The sequence below is a fragment of the Phocoena sinus genome, chromosome 3 (genome assembly GCF_008692025.1).
Source record: "Phocoena sinus isolate mPhoSin1 chromosome 3, mPhoSin1.pri, whole genome shotgun sequence".
NCBI lineage: Eukaryota > Metazoa > Chordata > Mammalia > Artiodactyla > Phocoenidae > Phocoena > Phocoena sinus.
In genome coordinates, this window is record NC_045765.1 from 19861763 (window position 1) to 19886133 (window position 24371).

Sequence of the window (24371 nt, forward strand, 5' to 3'; positions counted from 1 at the left end):
GATGTAAGGCACAGCACAGGCCTTTAATGCATTGTTTCCTGCCTAGCTGCCTTTGCACACAAGCTCTTTGAGTTAGAAAAAGGCAGGATGGCAGGCTCACCATGTCTTGGTGTTGGATGGCACTGACATTGTGGCCAGCATCACATTAATATTGCTGTTATTTTTTGAGCAATTGCTATGGTTCAGGCAATGTGTGTAGCTTCATTTATTCCTCACAGCAACCTTATGAGGTAGGTATTATCCTCCCCCATTTTCAGATGAGGAAACAAAGGTTCAGAGTAACAAATTAAACCACTTTTTGTCCATGGAAGTGAGACCACAGTGCCCTGCCTCATCAGTCCTAATGAAAATGCTGTATTTTGACTCTAGTACTGATTATTTTCCTGTTTTCCTTCTGAGAAATAATTTGGCCCATCAGCTTAACTCTCACTAGTTTTCTCTCAGTAAATGGCAATTTATTGGAGGTAAAGTTCCATAAACAGGGAATAGTATGTTTATCTCTCTGCCTGAAGATAAGAAAAGATAAAGGGCTGATTCTAGAAAGTGAATTATTTAACTTAAAATTGAGCAGTCTCCCTAGAACATGAATCAGTGGCAAATTGTTGGAGGAAGGTGTGGACCAGCAGGACTAGTACTGGTCAGCTTATTTATTAACTAATGTGGAGTCAGGGGGAAACGGCCATCTCCCCAGACCCTCCCACCTCTATCTTTGGTAAAAGCTGCTCATTTGTCTTATTCTCCCAATACCAGTGGTTTTTGTGGGAGGGGCCTTAGTAAGACAGTGAAGAGACAAAGTCAGTGAAAAGAGTATGACATCAACCTGAGTCTGAACCCCTGCTTCTGATACAAGTTAACCTCTGTGAGACCTAGTTTCCTTTTCTATAAAATAGGAAAAATCTTACAGGGTTCTAAGGAGTAAGATAATGTGGGTAAAAGCACAGTATCTGTCTCATAGAAGGTGAGTGAACGGCAGCATTCGTTACTCAATGTGATGCTAGTTTTGTATGTCATAAGTAGTGTTACAGTGAGAGGAGGAAAAGCCAGAGAGACGTGAAGAGCAGATGTGAGAGGATACAGTTCGACTACCTTAGTTCCATCAAGCACCAGCCTTCCACAGCAAGCTCGGGTGTTTAGAGCTTGCCTAGGACCTCTGGGTTTTTGGGTTTTGTTTCTTGTTTTTGTTTTGTTTCTTCCGAAAGATGGGAAGCAGCTGTTCTGATGGTGTTGTCAACTCATGAAGAGCTGGGAAGATCCAGGCATTTCACAAGCTATTGTGATAAATTGGGAAAGAGAAGGTAACTTCTGTGTTAGGCACTGTGGTTGTGTTATTTCATTTCATCCTTATAACAGCCCTCTAGCAGAGGCTGTGCCTTGCGCATTTCCCCTGGGCATTCACTGTTCTATTACATACCCGCAGGGTCCTATTGCAAGAACCTGTAACTCTCTGCCTTAGCACTTCTCTAGGCTAGTGTGTGGCACAGGCTGGGAGTGCCAGGGAGTGAGGGCCCCTGAGGCAGCCATCAGCCAGTAAAAGATGGAAGTTGGAGGATAAATTCTCCAGCTTCCTCACCTTAGGTGGATGCATTCTATCTGTCTCCCAGAGTTCCCCTGTGGGATTGAGCCTCAGTGGCTCCCAGCAGCAACTTAATTATGTATGCTCTATTGGCTTCCTTCCCTTCCTATCTCACTTCCAACTCCCCTGTCAGTGCTTCCTGGATCAGGGCTGGGACTGGGGTGAGGGGCCCTCACTCTTGGGTTCATGTAAAGGCAGCGTTGACACTTGTGTGAACCTAAGAGGGATTCTCTACATTTTATAGCTAGGCACTTCACATGCATTGCCCTAATCCTAATCATGGCCTGATTGCTTCCCAATTAAACCTTTTGCACTCAAATTAGGTCTGCTTCTGGAGGAGCCCAACCTAAGGCATTAGTCTCCATGTTTTATACATGGAAAACTGAGGCTCAGAGAAGTGAAGGAATTCACCTAGGTCATACAACTGGTAACTGAGATGGGATTCAAACCCAGCTCTGTCTGACACCAGTGCTGATTCTGTCTGCTATACCATACTACCTCCTACTTCCCACTTGAGTCACAAAACTCAATGGAAATTTTAAGTTTGGGTGGGCTCATTCTCACCTGTGAGGCAGAGAAGCTTTGGCCCTAAGTTGATTTAGAAGGTGGGAATTGGGGTGAGGGGAAGGCAGGTAAGTAAGTAGATGGTAGTACCAAGTGGGAAGATGGAAGAATGTATAAACCCAGAGTGGAAAGGCTGCTGAAGCCGTATGTACCAGGAAGGCAGGAAGAGATTACTTATTTCCTCTCAGTTTCAAAAGCCCTGGACTATTGAGGTTGTGGGAGGGCTCTTCAATTTAACAAAAATTAACTGATATCTATCCCACGTTAGATATAGAACTGGGCCCCGGAGCTCCAAAGGTAAATAAGAATCATTCTTTGGGAGCCCATAGTACAGTGGGGGGAGACAAACAGATTCTTTTAATAGACTGTAGTTTATGCAATGATACGAGATCAAGACACTACGGGATCAATAGACAGGTTGCTACTCGGCTGGGATTAGGGCCAGGAGGAACTTGTCTAGGAAGGCTCCCAGCACTGGCGTTGTCTGAGGTGTAATTTAAAGGATAAGGAAAAGTTAGGTGAAAAGGCTGGAGAGCGCAAAGGGAGAGTCATTCCAGACAGATCAACGTAAACAAAAAACTAACAGTAAGAAGCAGCTTGATGGGTATAGGAGAGCTGCAAGGCACATTGGAGTAAAAGGGCATGGAGGGAATAGCAGGAAGCTTATTGGGGCCTGTGTGCCTGGCCGTGGGGCACTGTGAGCTGTGAGAAGCAAGCCTGTGAGCACATCGGAGCGGGGAGGGCCTGGCTCTCATCCCAGCCATGGTACCTGGGCTACAGCCCACCTTTCCCCCAGCTGACTGCCTCTCCCCATTCCTTAGTTCCTCCTGGACAGCTGGAGATTGGCACTAAGGGGCTATGAGGAGCCTTGTGAGGACTTGTCCTTCCCTTTTTTGGTCAATGGCCATCTGGTGTCTGAAGAGAACTGCTGATCCTTGCTGTGCCTCTGCTACAGTTATGGCTGTCATAGTTGTTCACAGATCTCAAGCCCAGACTGCCTCCTCCTTCCATAGGCCCTGACACAGACCTTCCCTGACACTCTGCCTAGGGTGTTGGGACCCCTGCTGCTGGGGAAATAGTCATAGGTTTCTAGAAACACAGACAAAGAGCCCTGACATTGCTTGTCAGGGGTGTATCCTCACCCTGGCTCAGGAGACTGCAAACTGACTGTCAGCATGAATCACATTCACATTCAGTTCTATATTCTCTCCCCACTAAGAAGTTGAGAGAGACTGGAGCCGCAGGCTAGGCAGGATGCTATGTTTTGAATGATGGCCAGTCTATCCTCCCCACCCCCATTCCCAATCTCAGAGCCTACATGCCTGATTGCTACACAGTGAACTGTGCAGAAGGGCTGATATGTGGCATGTTTCCAGGCCCAGTTATGCCAAAACTGATTCAACAGCCGCCATCCCTGGTCTCCATCCTGGTGTCATGTGGAGGCAGAGTACTGTTTATGGTTAACGGTAGGGTTACTGTTGATGAGGTAGCCTGGAGTTTTAAAGTATCTGCTCACCAATTTCCCTGGAATGAAAATTGGTGCAGCGTGTCTAGTCTCCTGCCATGGCGAGTATCTTAGTCCATTTGGGCTGCAATTAAAAAGTACCACAGACTGAGTGGCTTATAAACAATAGAAATGTATTTCTCACAGTTACGGAGCCTGGATGTCTGAGGTCAGGGTGCCAGCCTGGCCAGATGGTCAGATGAAGGCCCTCTTCCACGTTGCAGACCGCCAACTTCTCGTATCCTCACATGGCAGAAGAGGCAAGGGAGCCGTCTGGGGCCTCTGATGAGGGTACTAATCCCATTCATTAGGGCTCCACCCTTATGACCTAATCACCTCCCAAAGACCCCACTTCTTAATACTGTCACCTTGGGCATTAGGTTTTCAACATAAGGGTTAGGTGGGAAGGGAACAGAAGTATTTAGACCACAGCAGTGGGCACAGTGTTACCCCAACTTTCTGTACATTCAAGAAGACTAGTTCAGGGAAACCAGCTTGGTGGCCAACAGCCCCACTGCAGCTGAGATTCCTCTTCCCCTTCTAGTAGAGAAGCCCCATGGTGTGAACCTACTCTTCCTCCTTGGCCTGTAGACTAAAGGCTGAACTCCACAGCCTGGCTGCCTCCTCTCCCACCATGTGTCCTCACCTACATGTATCCTCTTGAGGTCCTTGGAGCTGTTCCCCAATTCCATGAAGGTGCCTTATGCTCCACAATTTTGTACATGTGAGGACATACTGCCACTCTTCCTTCAGGGCTCAGCTTCCTCAACTTCTGCCCACTCTGGGGCAGAGTTAGCCTCTTCCTCTTGTGCTTCCACATCGCCTTGTGTTCATTTAGTAAGTCGTTACACATTTTGGAAAATTGTCCATTGGACTACATATTTCCCAGGCTATTCTAGCTCCTTTCCAGGGGTGAACCACTGCGGACTCTGAGTGTTTGTAAAATGGATGGAGCTCCCAGCATTGCAGAGGGGATATCCCAGGCTCCTTGACCCACTTCAGGACTCCCAACTTCCTGTGGCGATCTTGCTTAAGTTTGCACCATGGCCCTGCCTAACCTGGCCTCCTCTTAGGGCAGACTCAGAGGGAAGTGCACCTTCCTGAATTAGCTGGTGTCTAGTGAGAGGGTGGGGCTTGGTGACTTTATAAGTCAGATTACTCGTGAGTTTCACTTTTGAGTACAAAGCAGTTCAGTGGGACGTCTCATTGAGAGAGAAGAGCCGAGGTCTGAGGAGAGTGACCAACTGCTGCTTCTCCCAGGTAAGATTCTCCTCTAATTCCTGCCTGCCTCAGCTCTAGCCCATTCCTTACCCTCATCTCTCCTGCTTAGTCCATCCTGGATGAGTGGAGGCTGGAAAGGCTAAGCTGGTTGGTCCTCGATAGTGGTTCCTAACCTCAGCAGAGGTCCTGGGATACCTTTCAGAAGGAAGGCTCGTTCCATGTAGCTGATTCAGCTGAATTAAGCCAAGAGGCCCACAGTTATTCAAACATCCCCAGACCCTGGGCTGGGTTCTGGGGATCTAGTGATATGGGAGACATGTCCTTCCCCACAGGAACTCTCAGCTGGAAGAGACAGAAATGAATACATTTACTGGGAGTGTAAATACTGGGGTTACTTGGGGGAAGCTTCAGTCTCTGGTATGTAGAAGTGCTGAATAAATGAATAGAAGAAGAAATGAATAAGAGTGAATGAGTGATTGAGCTGGCTGGGCCTCGAAAGGAGAGTGAAATCTCACCATGTGTGTAGCCCTAGGCCCCTCCCAAAGGTAGTTGCCTCAGTTATCCCATTTTATCCTCAAAACAGACTTCTAACATATATGGAACATATGTTTGACAGATGTGACAGAAACTGAGTGTAGGTATATGTGACTTTGGGGAGATTTTTTGGAAACTGATTTCTTGCTTCTCTGAATAAGAACTCCCCACCTCTCAATTTTTCAAAGCTGTACTAGCACCTACCTATTTCAAGCCCTGTGCTGGGCATTGAAGAAGCAGAGATGACTCAGACAGCAATTCCAGGGAAGGCTGTGAACGAAGGCTGGACAGCAGGAGACAGGATGAAGCTCATAGTCAATGTGGCTGGAATATGAAGGGGAGTAGCAAGCGAGGAAGCTTGGGTTGAGGACAGTGTGAGGGGGTTGCAAAGTCACAAAACTTTTCTTTTTCTGCAGTAGAAGCCATCACAGTGTGACGGCTTACTTCACATTGTGGGGAATGACATGATAAAATCTATTTTTGCACAGTCACTCTGGTAACATGTTTGGTGTGGGTAAGGTGGCGAGATGGCCACATGGGAGCACAAATATCAATTAGGAGGCTGTTGGAATAATCAGATGGGTGGAAGGTCTAGGACAGTGGCTGTGGAAACTGGGAGGTGGAGACACATGGGAGCTCTTTCCGCTCTCAGCTCTTTCAGCCTGAGAACTTGTGTAGAGGAAGTGAGGGTCAGGGATATATAGTGGCAACGTGAATGCCTCCAGCCAAGGTGAAGGATGGGAAGAATTTCGTGGGGAAAAGTGAAGGAGGAAATGAATGTGGCTTTGACCGTTGAGTTTGAGGAGGCTTCTCTAGCATCCAGAGATGCTAACAGACCATTGGAATTTGAGATTTGGCTCAGGACAGGGGTAGATTTGGGAACCTTCACACAGGTTTTAATCAAACCTTGGGGATGAGTGAGATAAAGAGGGAGTGTGGAGAAGCAGACTATGGCCAGAAACTTGGGAGCCCCATTGTTTAAGAGGAGAGGAGCGAAGGAGTTATTGACGCAGACTATGAGAGACTCAGGAAGGAGGCCCAGGGAAGACTGACTGTTGCAGCCAAGGGAGAAGAGAATTTCGCAGTGAAGAGAATTCTCATGGCTTTGCATGCCTGAGAGAGGGTGAAAGCATGGGGACTGAGGAAAAGGCTGGTATTGGGCAGTCAGGAGATCATAGGTGGCCATGGGGAGGGCAAATTCATGGACATGAGGGGAGTGGCAGGTGGGGAGGGGTTCCAGAGGTGGGAAGGTAGCTTTCCTGAAGTTTTGCTGTTAAAGGAGGAGAGGGAATAATTCAGTAGCCAGATGCCTTCTGCCGATCTTGGGCCCTCCATTGCATTTCCCTTTTCTTCCACCCCTGCAGGGCACCTGAATCATTGAAGGCTCCTTTGGAAACTTCCTGGTCCCCATTTTATTTATATGTAGATGAAAATAAAGTAGGCCTTGAGATGGAGAGACCTGGTGTGGCTGCTTTGTGAGGAGCTGCACCCTCAGCTATGAGCACAGGGCTCTTTCAGCTCAGCATCATCCCACCTTCCAAAACCCACCCTGACGTTTATGTTGCACATTACAGTTCCCAAAGCATTTTCCCTGTTGTTACTCTTTTTAATTCTGATGACAGCCTTGTGAAGGTAGATATTATCTTCTGTTTTTTACAGATGAAGAAACTGAAATGCAAAGAAATCATAAATGATTTGCCCAAAGTCATGGCATTAGCGGAACCCCTTTCTGAAGCACAGATCCACCCCTGTCCACTTCTCTCTTCAGCGTGAAATTTGCACACCTTAACTTGGCATGAAGGTGCCAAGCCAGCCTGCTTGCTTCTCCAGCAGGTCTTTGGCCCCTCCTTACCTCACAGCCTTTGCTCCAAACCTTTAGCACATCCCTGAACTCCCAAGTACAGCAGCAAGTCCATCTCTGTCACTGCCTGTGTCAGTCATACTGTGATTATTGGTAAAGCTGTGAGGTCCCTGAGGGTGTGGCCTAGGTCTGCTTTGTCTGTACCCTGGCATGTGGCACATTAGGCATTAGGGACTGGTAAATGTGAATGAATGACTGAATGAATGGCATTGGGATTAGAAATCAGCCTTCCCAGTGCTCTTTTGTTGTACATGCTCTGGAAAATGAGGGCTTTCTGGTTGTTTACTAAAGGATTTTGATGGTCAGAGATTCTGAGCTCTGTCCACATCTTCCTTCCTGGTCCCCTTCAGAAGGAAGAAAGTTAAGGGTCTGTATCACAGCCTCCGAGGTTCATCACAACCTGTGGAGTACGTGGTTCACCCGGGAACCCTTTTCTCCCATAGGAGGTCACCCCCCACCGTGGAACCACATGGACTCCATTGGGTCTCTGGGGTTGCAGCAACGGGAAGGAGCCCCCAGCTGCCCCCAAGAAGGCTTGCCCTGCCCCTCAAACAGCTCTGAGCTGGTAAGTTCAGCGCTGGGTTCCTGTCTCGTGCCTATTCAAGGTTGTCAAGAGCAGGAGCAGCAGAAGATGCCATGCGGCCACTGGCTCACACCCATGCAGCCCTTTCCTGTTTACTGAGCCTTTCATATCTGATCTAGTAGCTTTCTCCTTCAAGGCTCCACACCACTGCAAGGTGAGGATTATCTCCTCATTTTACAGGCGAGGAAGGGGGCTCAGAGAGGTGACGTACCTTGAGTTTAAGGCGTGACAGGAGCTTGAGCTGAGGTGTTTCATCTCCAGAGTCTAGAAAGGACCCTCCAGGGTTTTTCTTGTAGAACGCTGTGTTCTTGAAGCCCTTCCTTCTCCCACTTCTCAAGTCATTCCTGCACATCTTTCACCCCTCAACACGGCCACTGAAGTCAGGCACACAGAGAGAATTTCAGTGCTGAACTCAACTTGGAGGTTGTGCAGCAAGGTTATTGTGCCTCAGGTTAGCTCAGAGTGAATTTCTCTTTTTTCTGTCATCTTGACCAAGATTTAGAAGCCCTTGCCTACCACACCCTCTAGCAGGAAACACTCGGGTAAGTCAATTCACATCTCTTCGTCTCTATTTCGTCAACACTGAAAATGGAGGAAAATAAAGTCTAATCCTCCCACCCCTGGAGGATTAAGTGAGCTAATGGAGATACAGGACCTGCACAGAGGAGGCATCCACGAAAGGGTTCTTGTATTGTTCCCTGCAGTTTCTTTAGCTTTCCAGCCCATTCTGAAACCTGCTTGATTTGGCTTGTTGCCCAGACGAGAGGGGCGTCACTCCTCACTGCATTTCTTGCTCCCACTTTACCCTTGTCCAACGTCTGCCCCAGACCCTGTAAACATTTCTTCTGTGCACAACCCCTAGCTGGGCCACAGAAGGGTGCAATGACTGTGCCGCTGTGCCTGCCCTGCCAGGGCTTGCTCTAGGGCCTGCCACCATCACCTCTTTCACTTTACACCACTCTCTTGAGACTCTGGCGCTGGTCCCACACCCACCCTGCTGGCTTTATTGCACACACCTGCAGTTTAAAGACAATTCTCTTCAGCTTTGGGGGAACTTCACATGGATGCCAAATTTCCTGTGGCCTTGGGCCCCCACTCAGCACTGCAGGCTTCAACCTCAGCTCCCCTTCCCATGAGGATCTAAGAACCACGTGTAGTCGGAGCCCAGTCCCATCTGAGTCCCTTCCTGGTGCCTTCTGCCAGGACTCTTTTTGTCACCAGAGGGGTCATGGAGTCAGGCTCCTCAGGCTAGTTTTACCTTGTGCTCTGAGGAAAGGGAACCCATGTCCTATAGGCCAGCCACTGTCTCACCCCTTCACATCTACTGTCTTCTCAGTCCTCAAAACATCGCTGAGAAGTGGGTGCTATTTTTGTTCCTGCTTGACAGAGGAGAAAACCTGCTCAGAGAGATGAGGTGGGCCCTGACTGACGGACACAGCAAGTTGGTCAAAGGATCCAGCATTGAGGCCGCATTGAATCCACCCTCTCTCTAATGCTTTGCTCCTCACTCTCCTGGCTGAGGTCTCTCCCCACTCTTCTTGGGGGAGGTTGAGGGGAGACTCCAGTAGCTTATCCTGTCTGCTGTGCGCCCACCAGCGTCAGCCAGGGAAGTCCTCCTGTGTTTCTTGAGGCTTCTGCCATCTCATAGTCACTCCTCTTGCACCTCTCACTGCAGCTGGGAGGAAAAGGAAGAAAAACATCGATCTACCCAAGCCATTGACTTCTCCGTAACTCTGATGTTGTCATTAAGCAATAATAAAACACCCCTCACATCTGAACAGCACTTTACACTTTCACATACATTATCCCCTTTCTTATGCCACCGTAACCACTTAGTCAACAAATCCTGAGAGCCAGCCACTCCTTGTGGCCCTGAGATACAGCCATGAACAAGACATGGCTCCTGGGTGCTTTTGAGTATTGTTATTCTCTTGTTAAGTCTTACCATGTCAGAAACAAGTTTAACTTGCCCAGGGCCACATAGCCAGGAAGTGGCAGGGCAAGGACTCAGATTTCAGTTTTCTCATCCCATGTCCTGTGGGGGTTTCTTTGCTGCAAACTTCATCAGCTTTGGGTTCTTTTCAGGTGTTTTTATTAGTTTTTATAAGGCTTCACATTTATGTGGAAACATCTCTGCAGTCAGATCTGGGTTCAAGTCCTGCTCTGCCCCTTAATAGCTGCTTGGATTAGGCAGATGACTATACCTCTCTGAGCCTCAGTTTCCTCATGTGTGACTCAGGAATAGCTCCTCCTAGCATGCATGGCTACTGGAAGCAGTAATGTGAATATGGAACTGAACATCTGGACTCCAGTTAGGATCATTTGCCTCCTTAGGGATCTGTTTCCCATTCTTTTCCTAAAGCAGGGGTGGGACTGAGTCGCCCCCATCTCCCTCAGTTGGCAGCCTCTCCTCCCTGGCTCTCCCTGCCTCCTTATCCAGGTGCCTGAGTGGTACTTTATAGATATGGGCCCAGTGTGGGGTAGCGGGTCATAGGAATGGAATTCCTATGAGACAGACAGTGGGGACCCGGGAAAGGCTAAGCCTGGAAGAATGGAGTCGGGGGCTGGGACCCTCTGAAAAACCCAGGGAGGCTGCTGAGGCCTCTTTGAAGGACAGGCCAGAGGGTTGTCCCAGGGAGGTTTCCACACAGAAGTGAGATACTGGAGCTTTTCTTAAGCTCCCCCAACTCAAGCTTCTGCTGGGAAAGAACCTGCTGTCCCATCCTCTGCTTTCCCTGTCTTGCCCGCCACTCCCTTCACTCTGATCTGCGCCTGGCCAGCCTTCCCCAAAATCCATCCCCTTGCTCTGAAGAAAAACCCTTTGTGCTCTTCCCCCATATCTTCAAATGTCTCATTCCTTTCCTTCATTTAGGTCACCTCCACGGGGAGACCTTCCCTGACCAATATCCAAAAATACCTCTTCCTCTCCTGGTCACTCCTGAACTTCTATCTCTGCCTTTCTTTTCTACCAGTACTACCAGAACCATATTACATGTTTCTGTGCTTATTTTCTGCCCCCTACACTGGAATTGAGTTCCACAAGAGCAGACTCAGCTGGCTGTGCAGTGTATGGTGCTTAGAATAGTGCTGGGTACATATTAGGGGCTCAGTCAATGTCTGTGTGAAGGATGGCCAACTGTGGGAGGACTGTCCTCCATGGTGTGGCCCCCAAACTCTCCTGGCTGGGCTTGCTCAGGCTCCAGAGTGGAGTGTATCGGAAGAGGGAAGCCCCTGAACCTGAAGTTCATCCACACATTTGTTCATTCATTTGCTCATCTAACAACAATTCACTGAGCAGCTCGGCTCTGGGTCCTGGGGAACCAGGGCAAATCACTGGTGGGATGACAGGGGAGAGGTCTTGCCAGCCCTGAATTCAAAGAAGTAGAGGGGGTTGGAAGGAGCTGAAAGGATCCACAAGGGAATGGAGCAGGAGGAAGTGGGTGGGTCTTCCCACCAGAAAGGAGCTTTCTGAGGGTGCAGGAGCTGGTGTAGGCTGTGAGCAGCAAGAAAGCCACAGTGTGTGAAGAGGCGAGGAGTGAGGCTGGACAGGTGCTGGGGAGCTCAGCAAGGCTCACAGTGGGCTCAAGCAGGGCTCAGGCCAGCCCCTGGGGAAGCTAAGGGAGGGGTGCTGGTCTGGGCTAGGGAAGGGAGGTATGAACTGGGCCAGGCTGGCCTCTGTCCTGTTTGGAGTGGGGGAACTTCGCTAGGCCAACAGGGCTCCTGCCCAGATGTCGGCCTGTTTCTCCTCAGGTACAGGAATGCCTGCAGCAGTTCAAGGTGACAGGGGCACAGCTGCGGCAGATCCAAATCAGCCTCCTGGACTCCATGGAGCAGGCCCTTAAGGGGCAGGCCAGCCCTGCCCCTGCTGTCCGGATGCTGCCCACATATGTGGGGTCTACCCCACATGGCACTGGTGGGTGGTATAGACTAACATGGGTGGCCAGGACTGGTAAGAGGGTTCTGATCTGGGGAAGGGGGGAGTTCCTTACCCCTTTCTCCATCTCTAAGGTCCCCATCTCTAAGGTCCCTTGATGAGACTTCACAGGCCTTGGGAATGTTTCTGGGAAGAAGAGGGCTTGGTCTCACCAGCTGCGTGCCTTTCTGTGACCTGCTTTCCCACAGAGCAAGGAGACTTCGTGGTGCTGGAACTGGGAGCCACAGGGGCCTCACTGCGTGTTCTGTGGGTGACCCTGATGGGCATTGAGGGGCACAAGGTGGAGCCCCGAAGCCAGGAGTTTGTGATCCCCCAAGAGGTGATGCTGGGTCCTGGTCAGCAGGTGAGCACTCACTGCACAGGCTCTGGGCCCGGGGGCAGCTGGGGCTCCAGTGGGCAGAGCTAAGCCCCCAACCCACCCCACAGCTCTTTGACTTTGCCGCCCGCTGCCTATCTGAGTTTCTGGATGCGCTCCCCGTGGGCAATCAGGGTCTGCAGCTTGGGTTCAGCTTCTCCTTCCCTTGTCACCAGACAGGGCTGGACAAGGTGAGTGGCTACAGGGACAGTAGGTGGAGGGGCTGCAGCCCCATGAAGGTTGTTGGAGGATTGACCTGAATTTTCTGCCTCCAGAGCACCCTCATTTCCTGGACCAAAGGTTTTAGGTGCAGTGGTGTGGAAGGCCAGGATGTGGTCCAGTTGCTACGAGACGCCATCCAGAGGCAGGGAGTGAGTAGAGGAAGGGGAGCAGGGAGGGATGCCCATGTGGCCTGGGCCTGGGCCTGGGCTCAGCACATGTAGGCTGTCCCTATGCTTCTGGGAGAGCCTGCTTTCCTCTCGTGTTTATACCCTTTATCCATGTAACCTTCGGGTAAATGCTGCTACCATTCTCATTTTATAGGTAAGGAGACTGAAGCTAAGAAAGGTCAAATAAACGTTCAGGACTGTAGGGGGAAACAAAGATGAAAAGACTTGACCCTGTCCTCAGGGACCTCACAAGTCTAGTGGGGAAAGCATTCCAGTAAAAGATTGTCCCTGTTGAGAATGTGGTTCCGATGACTGTGGGAGCACAGGGAAGGGTGTACTACGACTTGAGCAGAGACTTGAAGGAGAAGTTCGCCAGGTGCATAAGCTGGGGCAGGGGATGAAGGTCTGATTTCAGAGAAGGGCATATTCAAAAGTCTGGATGCCTGAGAAAGGCCACTCTGGATCTGTGCCGACTAACCACCACGGGTGCTGTGTGAGTAGCTGGAAGTCAGGGCTGAGAGGAGCAGGCTTGGGGAGCCAGGCCAGGACCAGGGTGAGCAAGAGAGGTGTCTACAGCATAGCCTTCAAGGTGACATGTTTGCTCACCCTTGTCCTGGTCCTGTGGGGAGCACTGGTGTTCTGGAAGTGATGGCTGAGGCTGAGAGCCCCTGAGACCTCCAGGGCCTGAGCTGGGGGCAGAGGAGCCAAGGGGCAGGCGTGGGATGGGAGGAAAATCCTCTATAGGGTGGGAAGGCCTAGAGCATATGTGACGCAAATGTGTAGGGCATGCGGACACGCATTTCAAGGACTCTGTGTGTCTCCGTCAAAGCCAGGGCCCCAGCCCTGCCCATCCCCCAGGTTCCCTGACCTCTGTCCTCTCTGTTGTCCAGACCTACAGCATCGATGTAGTTGCCGTGGTGAATGACACAGTGGGCACCATGATGGGCTGCGAGCCAGGGGTCGGGCCATGTGAAGTTGGGCTGGTTGTAGGTGAGTCACAGGCATTTGTGATGGTGGATGGAGGGCCTGGAGGCCTGGTGGACAGGCCCTGATGGGGTGTCCCTGCCAGACACTGGCACCAATGCGTGTTACATGGAAGAGGCACGGCATGTGGCAGTGCTAGACGAGGACCGGGGCCGAGTCTGCATCAGCGTCGAGTGGGGCTCCTTCAGTGATGATGGGGCCCTGGGGCCAGTGCTGACCATCTTCGACCGCACCCTGGACCACGAGTCTCTGAATCTGGGTGCCCAGAGGTGGCCTAACCTTCTGCTCTAGCCCCATCACTGCTTTGTTCCCCTCCCGCTCTGTTGTCCCTGTACTCCAGCCCTTAGGCCCCTCCCTCTCGTTTGCTCCTAGGCTCTCCAGGTTGCATCCTGGGGGGCCCTGGCCAGGCTCAAAGAAGGAATGGGTTCTAGAACGAAGAGTTTTTAACTCTTGGCCCTCCCTTATTCCTGACTCTGGCCAGCTCTGGCAGGGGTTGGGGGTTGAGAGTAGCCAAGCAAAGAGTCTCCTACCCTCCTTGGGTCCTTCTACCCTCCAGGAGCCCCCATGAACCTAATCTAAGCCAGAGGGGGCAGTGGGGTCTGGGTAAACACCCAACTGTCTCCTAGGAGGCCATTTGCTTCTGGACCCTTCAGCAGGGACCGCAAAGAAAGTGACCTCTCTTTGGGAGTTCTTGGAGGTGGGGCCAGGTGGGCTGAGGGCTTAGGAAAGGCTCTGTCCAGCCACCCTTCCTGCCTGTAGGTTTGAGAAGATGATCGGGGGCCTGTACCTGGGTGAGCTGGTGCGGCTGGTGCTGGCTCACCTGGCCCGGTGCGGGGTCCTCTTTGGCGGCTACACCTCTCCTGCCCTGCTAAGGCAAGGCGGCATCCTCCTGGAACATGTGGCTGAGATGGAGGAGTGAGTGCGGGAGGCGAGTGGGCTGCGACAGAGGGGTTCTTGACTTGGGAATGGGGAGGATGCTCTTTCCCTGAGGTAGCCATGGAGCTTTGGTGGGGGCAGGGAGCTTTGGGGCTACTTCAGCCCCAAAGTAGCACCCTGTCCCCGCCAGTCCCTCTGCTGGGGCAGCCCGTGTGCACGCTATCCTGCAGGACTTGGGCCTGAACCCAAGGGCCTCAGATGCCGAGTTCGTGCAGCACGTATGTGCGGCTGTGTGCACGCGGGCTGCCCAGCTCTGTGCAGCTGCCCTGGCTGCCGTCCTCTCCCGTCTCCAGCACAGCCGGGAGCAGCAGACACTTCAGATCGCTGTGGCCACTGGAGGCCGAGTGTTTGAGCGACACCCCAGGTATTGGGAATACAGATGATCCTGTGTTAGCAGGTAGCAGGAACAAGTGTGTGTTTGTGATACACACCCAGAGGGCACTCTGGTACCACTGGTGCAAGCCGATGGGTATGAATGGCACCCAAGCAAAGTGAGGACAGACAGGGGCTGGGGAGGCCAGAAGAGGTCAGAGGAGAGAAAGAGGCTTCTCTTGGTTGTGCAAGGGAGGGTGTCACTGGGGGCACTGGGCATATGGTTGGTGCATAGATGGGTTTAGAATTGAATTGATTTGAAGTGAGGTAGCCCAGGGCTTCCGCAAGCCCTTGCAGAGCCCAGGGCTTCCGCAAGCCAGGTGCCAAGCCAGGGTGCACCTGATGTGTGTCTGTGTAGGTTCCTCAGCATCCTGCAGGAGACAGTGATGCTCCTGGCCCCCGAATGTGATGTCTCCTTCATACCCTCTGTGGACGGGGGCGGCCAGGGTGTGGCAATGGTGACTGCTGTGGCTGCCCGCCTGGCTGCCCACCGGTGCCTGCTGGAGGAGACCCTGGCACCATTCCGGTTGACCCGTGAGCAGCTGGCAGCAGTGCAGGCACAGATGCGAGAGGCCATGGCCAAGGGACTCCAAGGGGAAGCCTCCTCCCTCCGCATGCTGCCCACTTACATCCGGGACACGCCTGATGGCAGTGGTAAAGACTTGGCCTGAATGGGAGATGGGCTCCTGGGGGTCACAGCATGTGTGGGGGTGGAGCTTCCAGCTTTGACCTGGCACTGAGGGTCTCTGCCCCACAGAGCGTGGGGACTTCCTGGCCCTGGACCTGGGGGGCACCAACTTCCGGGTCCTCCTGGTGCGTGTGGCCACTGGAGGTGTGCAAATCACCAGCCAGATCTACTCCATCCCGGAGTGCGTGGCCCAGGGCTCTGGGCAGCAGGTACCCACAACCTGGAGCTGATGTCAGGGGACGGGGAAGGGCCAAGTGGCCTACTCCCTGACTTGCTCCACCCCTCAGCTCTTTGACCACATTGTGGACTGCATCGTGGACTTCCAGGAGAAGCAGGGCCTGAGTGGGCAGAGCCTCCCCCTGGGTTTCACCTTCTCCTTCCCATGTATGCAGCTCGGCCTGGACCAGGTGAGAGAGGGAGGGCTGCGGGAAGCCATCCTCAGGGGCTTTCCACCAACATACTCTTCTTGGAGTGGGCAGGAGGCCTGGAGAGGGCTTCCTGGGCTAGGGAGAGGGCTGGGTGGAGGCACTGCTGGGCTGGGCCTGCACCCAGCCTCAGTTTCCCCAGATGTGATGTGCCCAGGTGGATGGGATGCGGTGAAATGGCCTGGAATCCAGGGCCATGAAAAGGCGTGGGATGGAGAAGGACATGGTTACCCCTGGGGGCTGCCAGTGGGCAGGAGAGTGGAGCCAGCATTAGGTCTGGGCACTTGGGAGCAGTGCAGGTCAAGGCTGGGACTGACCAGAGGACACACTGGCTGTCTCACCCACAGCACTGTTGTAATGCCGAGGGTATCTGCAGGGAGCAGATTGTTCTGTCTCTCAAAGGGGCTTGTGGTTGCATGGTTTCTTTGCCCTCTCTCCTATTCCAGGCCTTGCTGGTATCCTTCTCAGGGCCTGGTTGGGGTTGGCAGAGGGGCAGGCACAGGTCTAGACACAACACCCACTCAGCACACACCTCTGCATCCTTCATCAAGAATGCTAGACTTTTCATGCACACACCTAAGGCCTGCCATGGAGACGGCTCCTCCCAGACCTCTGATCCAAGCTCCCAGGAATCTCCTCCTCAACACCCCCAACTTCTGCTGAAAAGCTCCTGTGATGAGGAGCTTGCTGGCCCTGAAGGTGCCCACCAGGTTCTTCCACACCTGTGGTCTCTGGGAAGCTCTGCCTGCTCTACTCCAACCAGCCTTCCTATGGTTTTCGCCTACCCTCTGCTCCTGCTCTGACCTCTCAGACACGGGCCTCTGTGCTCTGCTTTCCTTTGGATCATGCAGTCAGCAGTGTCTCTTTGCTCATCTGCTTCCTCCAGCCTGAGTTATTCTGGCACCTTTTGATTATTCCTTGTAAGGTGTGAGAAGCAGGTGGGACCCTGTGCAAAATCAGGCATGCGGGAAACACGGTCCTACTAACAGAATTTAATTTCTATGTTGAGCCCACATTCTTTTCAGGAGTGAAAACTTAATGGTAATCAATTCAGGGATCCCCTTATCCAGGTAGGGGCCCCTCCTTTGCTGTATAGAATGTGCAGACAAGCCTGGGACGTGGGGGAAACGTCCAGGCCCCAGCCATTTGGACTCTGCATCTTGCTCTCTTGGGTCTTGACAACTCCCTTGATACCTTACCTTCCCCTCCGTGGGGAAGGAGGGCAGAGGCTGCCTCTGTTCTCAGATTATCCAAATCCCTTCTGTGTCCTCCCCTTCCCCACAGGGGCATGCCCAGGGTGGAGGGCCTAGGACATCTTTCTCAGGAAGCCATCTGGAACCTGGCTCTAACTCCTGCCCACCTCACCTTCCCCAAACCAGGGGGTCTTTCTCTCATCTGGGAGTGGGGAAACTTTGCTGTTGCTCATGATCTGGCTCTCCCTCTCATTCACTCTCACTCTCTCTGGTTTCTGTTTTTGAGACAATGAGCACAGAACACTCTATCTTGTGGTTTTATAGGGAAAGGAATAAAAGGAAATATTACTGGGGGAAATGTCAGTTAATATGTCTAAAGTCTCCTGCCCCAAAGATTCCCAGACCTGCTCTCCATGCGTCTACTTTGGGCAGAGCAGTCATTTTTTCCTAACGGTGGGTGGAATAGTTCCCCTGCCCTCTCCCTCAGAGGAAGCACAATAAGAAAAGAACAGCTAGGCCCCCATTACTAAGTTCATAATTTAAGGCCAGTTTCTCACAGTAAATTGTCTTGTCCCCTCCTGTCCTGCCCAGGTGTCTGGTTTCTGGCTTTTCCATTCATCCTTCACTCGTATCTGGAACATGCATGTGAATCTCCCATTGACACGGCTCCGTCCTAACTCTGAGAATTCCTTCCTTTCATGTGACTCTTGCTAGCTCTTTCTGGAAGAGCAGACGCTGCTGTTATTTGGACCTCTGAGCCTTCTCTGTCCTTCCCTTTCTCACACACAGCACTCATTTTACCAGACCTGTTAATTCCTAACCCAATTACAAAGGGCCATTCCTTCTGGGCACATGTCTTTTTTTTTTTTTGCGGTACGCGGGCCTCTCACTGTTGTGGCCTCTCCCATTGCGGAGCACAGGCTCCGGACGCGCAGGCTCAGCGGCCATGGCTCATGGGCGCAGCCGCTCCGCGGCACGTGGGATCTTCCCGGACCGGGGCACAAACCCGTGTCCCCTGCATCGGCAAGCAGACTCTCAACCACTGCGCCACCAGGGAAGCCCTGGGCAGATGTCTTAAAATGGCCAGACCCTCAAACTATCTGAGCATTCTGGCACTAAAAGTAGAAGACGTAGGTTGGATGGTTATTAATAGGTTTCTTCACACTGGAATCCTCCTGGGGAATTGGGAGGGGGCAGAAGGCAAGGCCCTTAATCGCATGACAGAGTAGGCACAGAATCCTATGTGGGGAGGGAATCATATACTGCATTCTGATGGGATGCAGGCTTTGGGGAGGCAAAGTGAGATTCCAAGGGAACTCTAGCTTCCTGCTTCGTCTTGGTCCCACCCCAGGGCATCCTCCTGAACTGGACAAAGGGTTTCAATGCATCTGACTGTGAGGGCCAAGATGTTGTGTGTCTGCTGCGGGAAGCCATCGGGCGCAGACAGGTAAGTAGTCTGCCTGCAGGGGTGCTTTGGAGTAACGGGCCTTGAAGGCAGCAAAGGGTCTCCCGCTGCCTGATGTGGGGGGCCCTCTGTAGTAGAGACCTCTGGGTCCAGTGCTAGTTGCTGTGACGACCACGTTGCCCAGCAACTAGCAGCATCCTTTTGTGTGCAGGCAGTGGAACTGAATGTGGTTGCCATTGTCAATGACACGGTGGGGACCATGATGTCCTGTGGCTACGAGGACCCCCATTGCGAGGTTGGCCTCATCGTAGGTGAGGAGGGCCCTGCTGTTTTGTGCCCCTACTGCCTGTTGCTAATTTACTGCCTCCTGTTGATTTGAACATTCCCCTGGCCTTGGGGATGTGGCATCACTCTTACCTGACTCAATGGGGCTCTGGAACACTCTGTTGGGCTGAGGGTCTGGAGCTTCAGTGTTTAGCCCAGCTTAGCTACTGACTCACAGTCATCTAAATTCTCTGAACCTCAGTTTGCCCGTCTGTTAAATGAATGTGAGCTTTGGAGTCATACAGATTTGGGTGGAAATACTAGCTCTGCCACTTCCACTGGTATGACCTTGGGCAAATCACCAGAGCCTCAGTTTCCTCATCTCTAAGGTGGAGATAATAATGATGCCTATCTTAAGGGGTTATGAGGATGAAATGGGAGGGGACAAAGTGTAGCATTATGCCTGGCTCATGGCCTACAGAGTATTTGGAATTGGGTGGGACCCCAGTGATGGGATGGGTGTGTGCAGAGAATGAGTTGAGATGGTTCTTTGAATAGTCCAAGATTCTAAGTCTTTTTTTTTTAATTTTTAATATTTATTTATTTATTTGGCTACGCTGGGTCTTAGCTGTGGCACATGGGATCTTTAGTTGTGACACGCAGGATCTTTTTAGTTGCAGCATGAGGGATCTTAGTTGTGGCATGCAGGATCTAGTTCCCTGATCAGGGATCGAAGCCGGGCCCCCTGCATTGGGAGTGTGGAGTCTTAACCACTGGACTGCCAGGGAAGTCCCCAAGATTCTAAGTTTTTATTAAGCACCTCTCCTGTGGCCAGTTGGGGGCTGGATGAAGGGACAGGAAGACACATAAAGAAGGGGAAAATATCTGCCTTCTCGGAACTGACTGTTTAGTGAGGGTTGAATCCAGAAGAGCACGTGGCCATCAGAGAGAGCTGAATCTGACTCTAAATGCCAGGGGAACAAGCCAAGATCAGAAAGGAAGGGGTCCCGACATAAGTGAGACTTGAAAAGAAAGCCTTGAAAAGAAAAAAAGGAATTTGGCTAGAAGGGGGAGGAGGGACCCCCATAGCTCCTTGGACATCCGTTTCTTAGAGCTGGAGGTATGTGGCAGCCTCGAAGGAGACTGGGAGCTTCTTGAACATAGTGTCTGGCACCGGGAGATGCTCGAGAGAGGCAGGCCCAGATTGCTGTGTGAATTAACAACTGGATGGAGTAATTCCAGGGTCCAACAAACCTGTTTAGAGCTGGCTATGTGTTGGGGAGAAGAAGGAAAAGCCTTTACCCAGGGTATGCCTTCTGTCTAAGCTTCTTGGCTTCAAGGTCAAATCCAAATGTCACTTTCTCTCTGTAGCTTTTCCTGACTTTCTAGGCAGGAAGACTCACCTGTGCTTGGGTGTTCCATGATGCTTTTCTTTGCACTTCTATTTGGGCACACACAGGAAGTATCAGAGTTGGCTGCTCATTGCCCAACCTCTGGCCACTGTGGAGCTCCTTGTGTCTCATTTTTATGTCCCCGGTTCCTGGCCCAGCACCTACTGTTTGACTAAAGACCTGGAAGGCCAGTCGAGGAAGGCTTGGGCCTCTCTCACCCATGTGACAGCAGGGGCTGTCACACATCTCTCAGGGGAATGATGTGAATGACGGGCATTTTGGGAGCACCCTGGGGTAGCATGGGAGATGCGCTGATGGTGGTGCTGGTAGGGGAAGTAGTGGAGTCCTGGGGGGCTTGATGGTGGCAGGGTCTGAAAAAGGGATGCGAGGAAGGAAGGAGGACCGGGCTCCGGGCAGGCCAATGAGCATGGGGAGATGGAGAGGTAGGAAATGAGCCCAGATTTTGCTATCTCGGTGGGAAGGGCTCAGAGGGATCTTGTCTGCAACAGTAAATGGCTTCCACCCCATGTGGCCTCTCTGAAGGAACTGGCACCAATGCCTGCTACATGGAGGAGCTCCGGAATGTGGCAAGTGTGGCTGGGGACTCAGGCCACATGTGCATCAACATGGAGTGGGGTGCCTTTGGGGACGATGGCTCTCTCAGCATGCTCAGTACCTGTTTTGATGCAAGTGTGGACCAGGCATCCATCAACCCTGGCAAGCAGAGGTGAGGGTTGGGCTGGGCAGGTATGACTGGTGGTGGCTGGCACTAGTGATGTGGCTGGTGGTGGCACGGGGCTGGGGCCTCCTGCCCTGTGTGCACACACACTTTTACGCAGGTTTGAGAAGATGATCAGTGGCATGTACCTGGGGGAGATTGTCCGCCACACCCTCTTGCATTTGACCAGCCTTGGAGTTCTCTTCCGGGGCCAGCAGACCCAGCGCCTTCAGACCAGGGACATCTTCAAGACCAAGTTTCTCTCTGAGATTGAAAGGTGCTGAGGCCTGCATTATCTCCTTCCACCTCCCGAAGGACTCTATCGTTGGGTGGAATGCTGGTTGGAGGGAGGTGCACCCAGAGGACGAGAAAGCCATGAGAGGGGGTGCTCATGCAGCATCTTGCCTCTCTGTGCTCTATTCCCTCCTGTCCCCAGTGACAGCCTGGCCCTGAGGCAGGTCCGAGCCATCCTGGAGGATCTGGGGCTGTCCCTGACCTCAGATGATGCCCTGATGGTCCTGGAGGTGTGCCAGGCTGTGTCCCAGAGGGCCGCCCAGCTTTGTGGGGCAGGTGTGGCTGCCGTGGTGGAGAAGATCCGTGAGAACCGGGGCCTGGAAGAGCTGACTGTGTCTGTGGGGGTGGATGGAACCCTCTACAAGTTGCACCCTCAGTGAGTCTGGGTGCCAGGCTGGGCAGGGAGGCATGGCCAGGTGGAGCCCGGCTGACCTGGTCTTACCTCGGCCTCTCCCCCTCACAGCTTCTCCAGCCTGGTGGCAGCCACAGTGCGGGAGCTGGCCCCTCGCTGTGTGGTCACCTTCCTGCAATCAGAGGACGGGTCCGGCAAAGGTGCAGCCCTGGTCACCGCTGTTGCCTGCCGCCTTGCCCAGATGACCTGTGTCTGAAGAAGTCTCCAGCAACCAGCTTTGTTGGACCAGGGCTGGGACCCCATCTGTCCCCCAGCCAGGTCCAGACACCCAGGACTTCCAAAACAGCCATGTATGACCCCTCCATGGCCACTGGCCTGGACCCCTAGCTCTCCCTGAGAGAAGTAGCACTTGGGTTAGCAATATATATATATAATTTATTTACATTCACGTCCGCTAAAATCCCTACGTGCCCTGGCGGCCGGGCAAGGCTGTGTACATAAGGCCAAGTGTAAGTGCACGAATGCACTTAAAACAGAGTCAGGGCACAAGCTTCACATGACAGGCCCCGCACGGGGGCACCGGCCAGCCCCAAGAACGGGCACGCCACGGCACGCACACTCGCCATTGTCCAGCCCGGGACTCCCGTTGCATATTCACACGCCCCATCGGGCAGGGCTCCTCGTGGCTGGGGGCGGGGGGGATCGGAGAGGAGCCGTTGGGTGTCCCTGGGTGGGTGGGAGAAGGGCAGCATGTGAGAGGCAGATGTGGACTGACACCGGGCGTGAGAGACGTGAGCAGCCTCCAGGTGTACAGCATGAGATGCATGTGTGGGGGGATGCATGTGACAGGAGCACACGGGACATGCGTGGGCACATGCCCGTGTGGTAGTTGTGTGCCTGAATCCAGGGACCGCCCCCTGTTCAGCTGTGGCCCTCAGTCCCACAGGCTTGGAGCCAGGCCCCTCAGATGTGCCCCTACCCAGCAGGCACAGAAATGTTTGCATAAGGTCCAGCTCAGGCAGGAGCTCCGGGGGCCACGTCCCAAGCCCATCGTGTGCATGTATGCCCGTGTGTATGCGGTACCCTGGCTGGGGCAGGAGGAGAGGTAGCATCACACGCACATACACACACACAGATGGGCTGGGCCCAGCCCAGGCTCCAGGCACTGTCCACCCTGGGCCCCGGGCAGAGTCGGAGCAGGTGGCAGTGCCAGCCCGGCCAGGCAGGCCATGGAGGGGAAGGAGTGCGGGCAGGGTCTGAAGGGTCAGTGTTAGGGGATAGCGTCTGCCAGGAGGGGGCCTGTCCACACAGCTCTCCCCCGGTGGTGGCTTCTGCCTGTCCCTGGCGGGTGCCAAAGCTGGTGAGAGTGTAGGCTTTGTGGGCCTCGCCGGCCTCAGCATTCGGCCTCTGACACTGTGAAGAGGCCAGCATCTGGCTGGCCAAGTCCGGCCACTGCTGCAGCCAGCTGGCTGAGGTTGCCGTTGGGGAAGTGCCGCGCCTCCCACAGGTTGAGGATCATGGCTGTGGGGCTGGGCTTGGAGGCAAAGAAGCTGAGATGGCTGCAGAAGGGAGGGGAGCCCGTCAGTGGCCTGGCTTCCCTCAGGCTGCTGCCTCTACCCTCCTAGACCACCCAAGGACAGGGCCTCCCCTCACTCAGCAAAGGGGATGCCCCAGCTGCTGGTGGCTGGGGCACAGGCCCCAGAGTGTGTCTTGTCCACCGCCCTCCCCCCCACCATCCTCTCCACCCAGGCTGGACTGCAGGTGGCCTTCACAGCCCCTCCCTGCCCATCTCCCACCCACCTGTCCAGGTGGAGTTTCTGGGCCAGAGTCCGCCAGTCGGCACCCCGGCTACAGGGTGGATCCAGGCTGGTAATGATCTTCTGCCGAATGAGGAAGGGGATCTTGAAGGCACTGGGGCCCACTAGGGCTGGGAGCCCCCCTTCACTCTCCAGGGCCAGCAGCTCAGCGAATCTCGTGTCCTGGAAGTGGGGAGGGGTGGAGGTAACCGCTACAACTTGCCCAGCCCAGCCCACTGCTACCTCACGCTGGGGGAATGCCTGGACAACCTCAGGGCATGGGGACAGCGTGGGCACTGTTGCTTCCCGGTGGGCCAGGGCCCTGCTCACTGGAGCATTGAGGTGCAGTGACCTGCCCACAGTCACACAGCCAGTGAGCAGAGGAGCCTTCTGACCTCATTCTCCTTCCCACCCCATCACTCTTCCCTAGGTCACCTCTGCCACCCTCTGCTGACCAGCAGAACTCTGCTGATCACTCAGAACTCACTGCTGTCCTCTCACTGCCTCTGTCCTCCACACTCAGTTCCCTCATTGCTGCCTGTCTAACTCTTACTCATCCTTCCAGGCCCAGTAAAAGTCCCTCCTCAGGGAAGTCCTCCGAGGTCCCCAGGCCAGCTCCATCTCCCCCTCCTCTCCCTGCTGCTCCCATCTCCTCCTCCCCAAGTCCAACAGCATCTGTCTGCATGTGCATCTGCACCTCCCTCCCTGGGAGACCTGGAGGGAGCTGCCAGGCGGTTTCTAGGAGGTGGGCTTGGTGGCAGGGTGGGCCCAGTGGGGGAGCACATTATGGCAGTGCTGCCCACCTTGGTGATGTTGAAGTTGATGTTGAAGCTCTGCCCGTCGCCCTCCACCTGCCATACCCACACCTTGCAGGCCAGGTCGCTGGTGCTGGGGCTGACGCGCTCCAAGGTGAAGGTACAGTGCAGGTACTGCTGTGTACCATTCCAGATGTGATAAAAGGGGATCTCCTGGGGGTGGGGGGTGACAGAGAGGTGGCATCAGGTGTGCCCAGCTCAGGTGTGCCCAGCTCCAAGC

General features: G+C 53.4%; 2 protein-coding genes across 9 annotated transcripts in view; one reads left to right on the forward strand and one right to left on the reverse strand.

Annotated features, from left to right (window-relative positions):
- The first annotated feature begins 4566 nt into the window (after nucleotides 1–4566).
- On the forward strand, nucleotides 4567–21988 carry HK3 (hexokinase 3). Of its 7 annotated transcripts, XM_032626391.1 has the most exons (21): nucleotides 4768–4901; nucleotides 7056–7229; nucleotides 7701–7822; nucleotides 11591–11753; nucleotides 11963–12117; nucleotides 12201–12320; nucleotides 12405–12500; nucleotides 13409–13508; nucleotides 13588–13771; nucleotides 14262–14417; nucleotides 14569–14802; nucleotides 15169–15464; nucleotides 15568–15707; nucleotides 15786–15905; nucleotides 18468–18563; nucleotides 18733–18832; nucleotides 19898–20092; nucleotides 20720–20903; nucleotides 21016–21171; nucleotides 21331–21564; nucleotides 21652–21988. In XM_032626391.1, exons 3-21 carry the CDS (start codon nucleotides 7727–7729, stop codon nucleotides 21794–21796), a joined length of 2970 nt encoding a protein of 989 aa, XP_032482282.1. In that variant the 5' UTR covers nucleotides 4768–4901; nucleotides 7056–7229; nucleotides 7701–7726; the 3' UTR covers nucleotides 21797–21988. The 7 variants fall into 7 exon arrangements, with proteins under 7 accessions (XP_032482285.1, XP_032482281.1, XP_032482282.1 ...); XM_032626390.1 differs by lacking the exon at nucleotides 7056–7229 and having other exon boundaries at nucleotides 4750–4901; nucleotides 21652–21796; XM_032626393.1 differs by lacking the exon at nucleotides 19898–20092 and having other exon boundaries at nucleotides 21652–21796.
- Nucleotides 21957–24371, reverse strand: part of UNC5A (unc-5 netrin receptor A) — a 62812-nt gene continuing 60397 nt past the window's right edge. For both annotated transcript variants that reach the window (XM_032626398.1, XM_032626399.1), the window contains 3 exons: nucleotides 24140–24304; nucleotides 23341–23519; nucleotides 21957–23099 (listed from right to left, as the gene is read on the reverse strand). In XM_032626398.1, coding sequence (XP_032482289.1) covers nucleotides 22934–23099; nucleotides 23341–23519; nucleotides 24140–24304 — 510 coding nt within the window. In that variant the 3' untranslated portion in view covers nucleotides 21957–22933. The remainder of the gene's footprint in view (nucleotides 23100–23340; nucleotides 23520–24139; nucleotides 24305–24371) is intronic.

Excerpts from the sequence above, each read along its gene's own strand:
- HK3 (XM_032626390.1), top strand. The coding sequence starts at position 7,727 with ATGGACTCCATTGGGTCTCTGGGGTTGCAGCAACGGGAAGGAGCCCCC. Across the intron at positions 12,501-13,408 it reads ACGCCATCCAGAGGCAGGGA|ACCTACAGCATCGATGTAGT; the intron begins GTGAGTAGAGGA and ends TCTGTTGTCCAG. Across the intron at positions 13,509-13,587 it reads TGAAGTTGGGCTGGTTGTAG|ACACTGGCACCAATGCGTGT; the intron begins GTGAGTCACAGG and ends TGTCCCTGCCAG.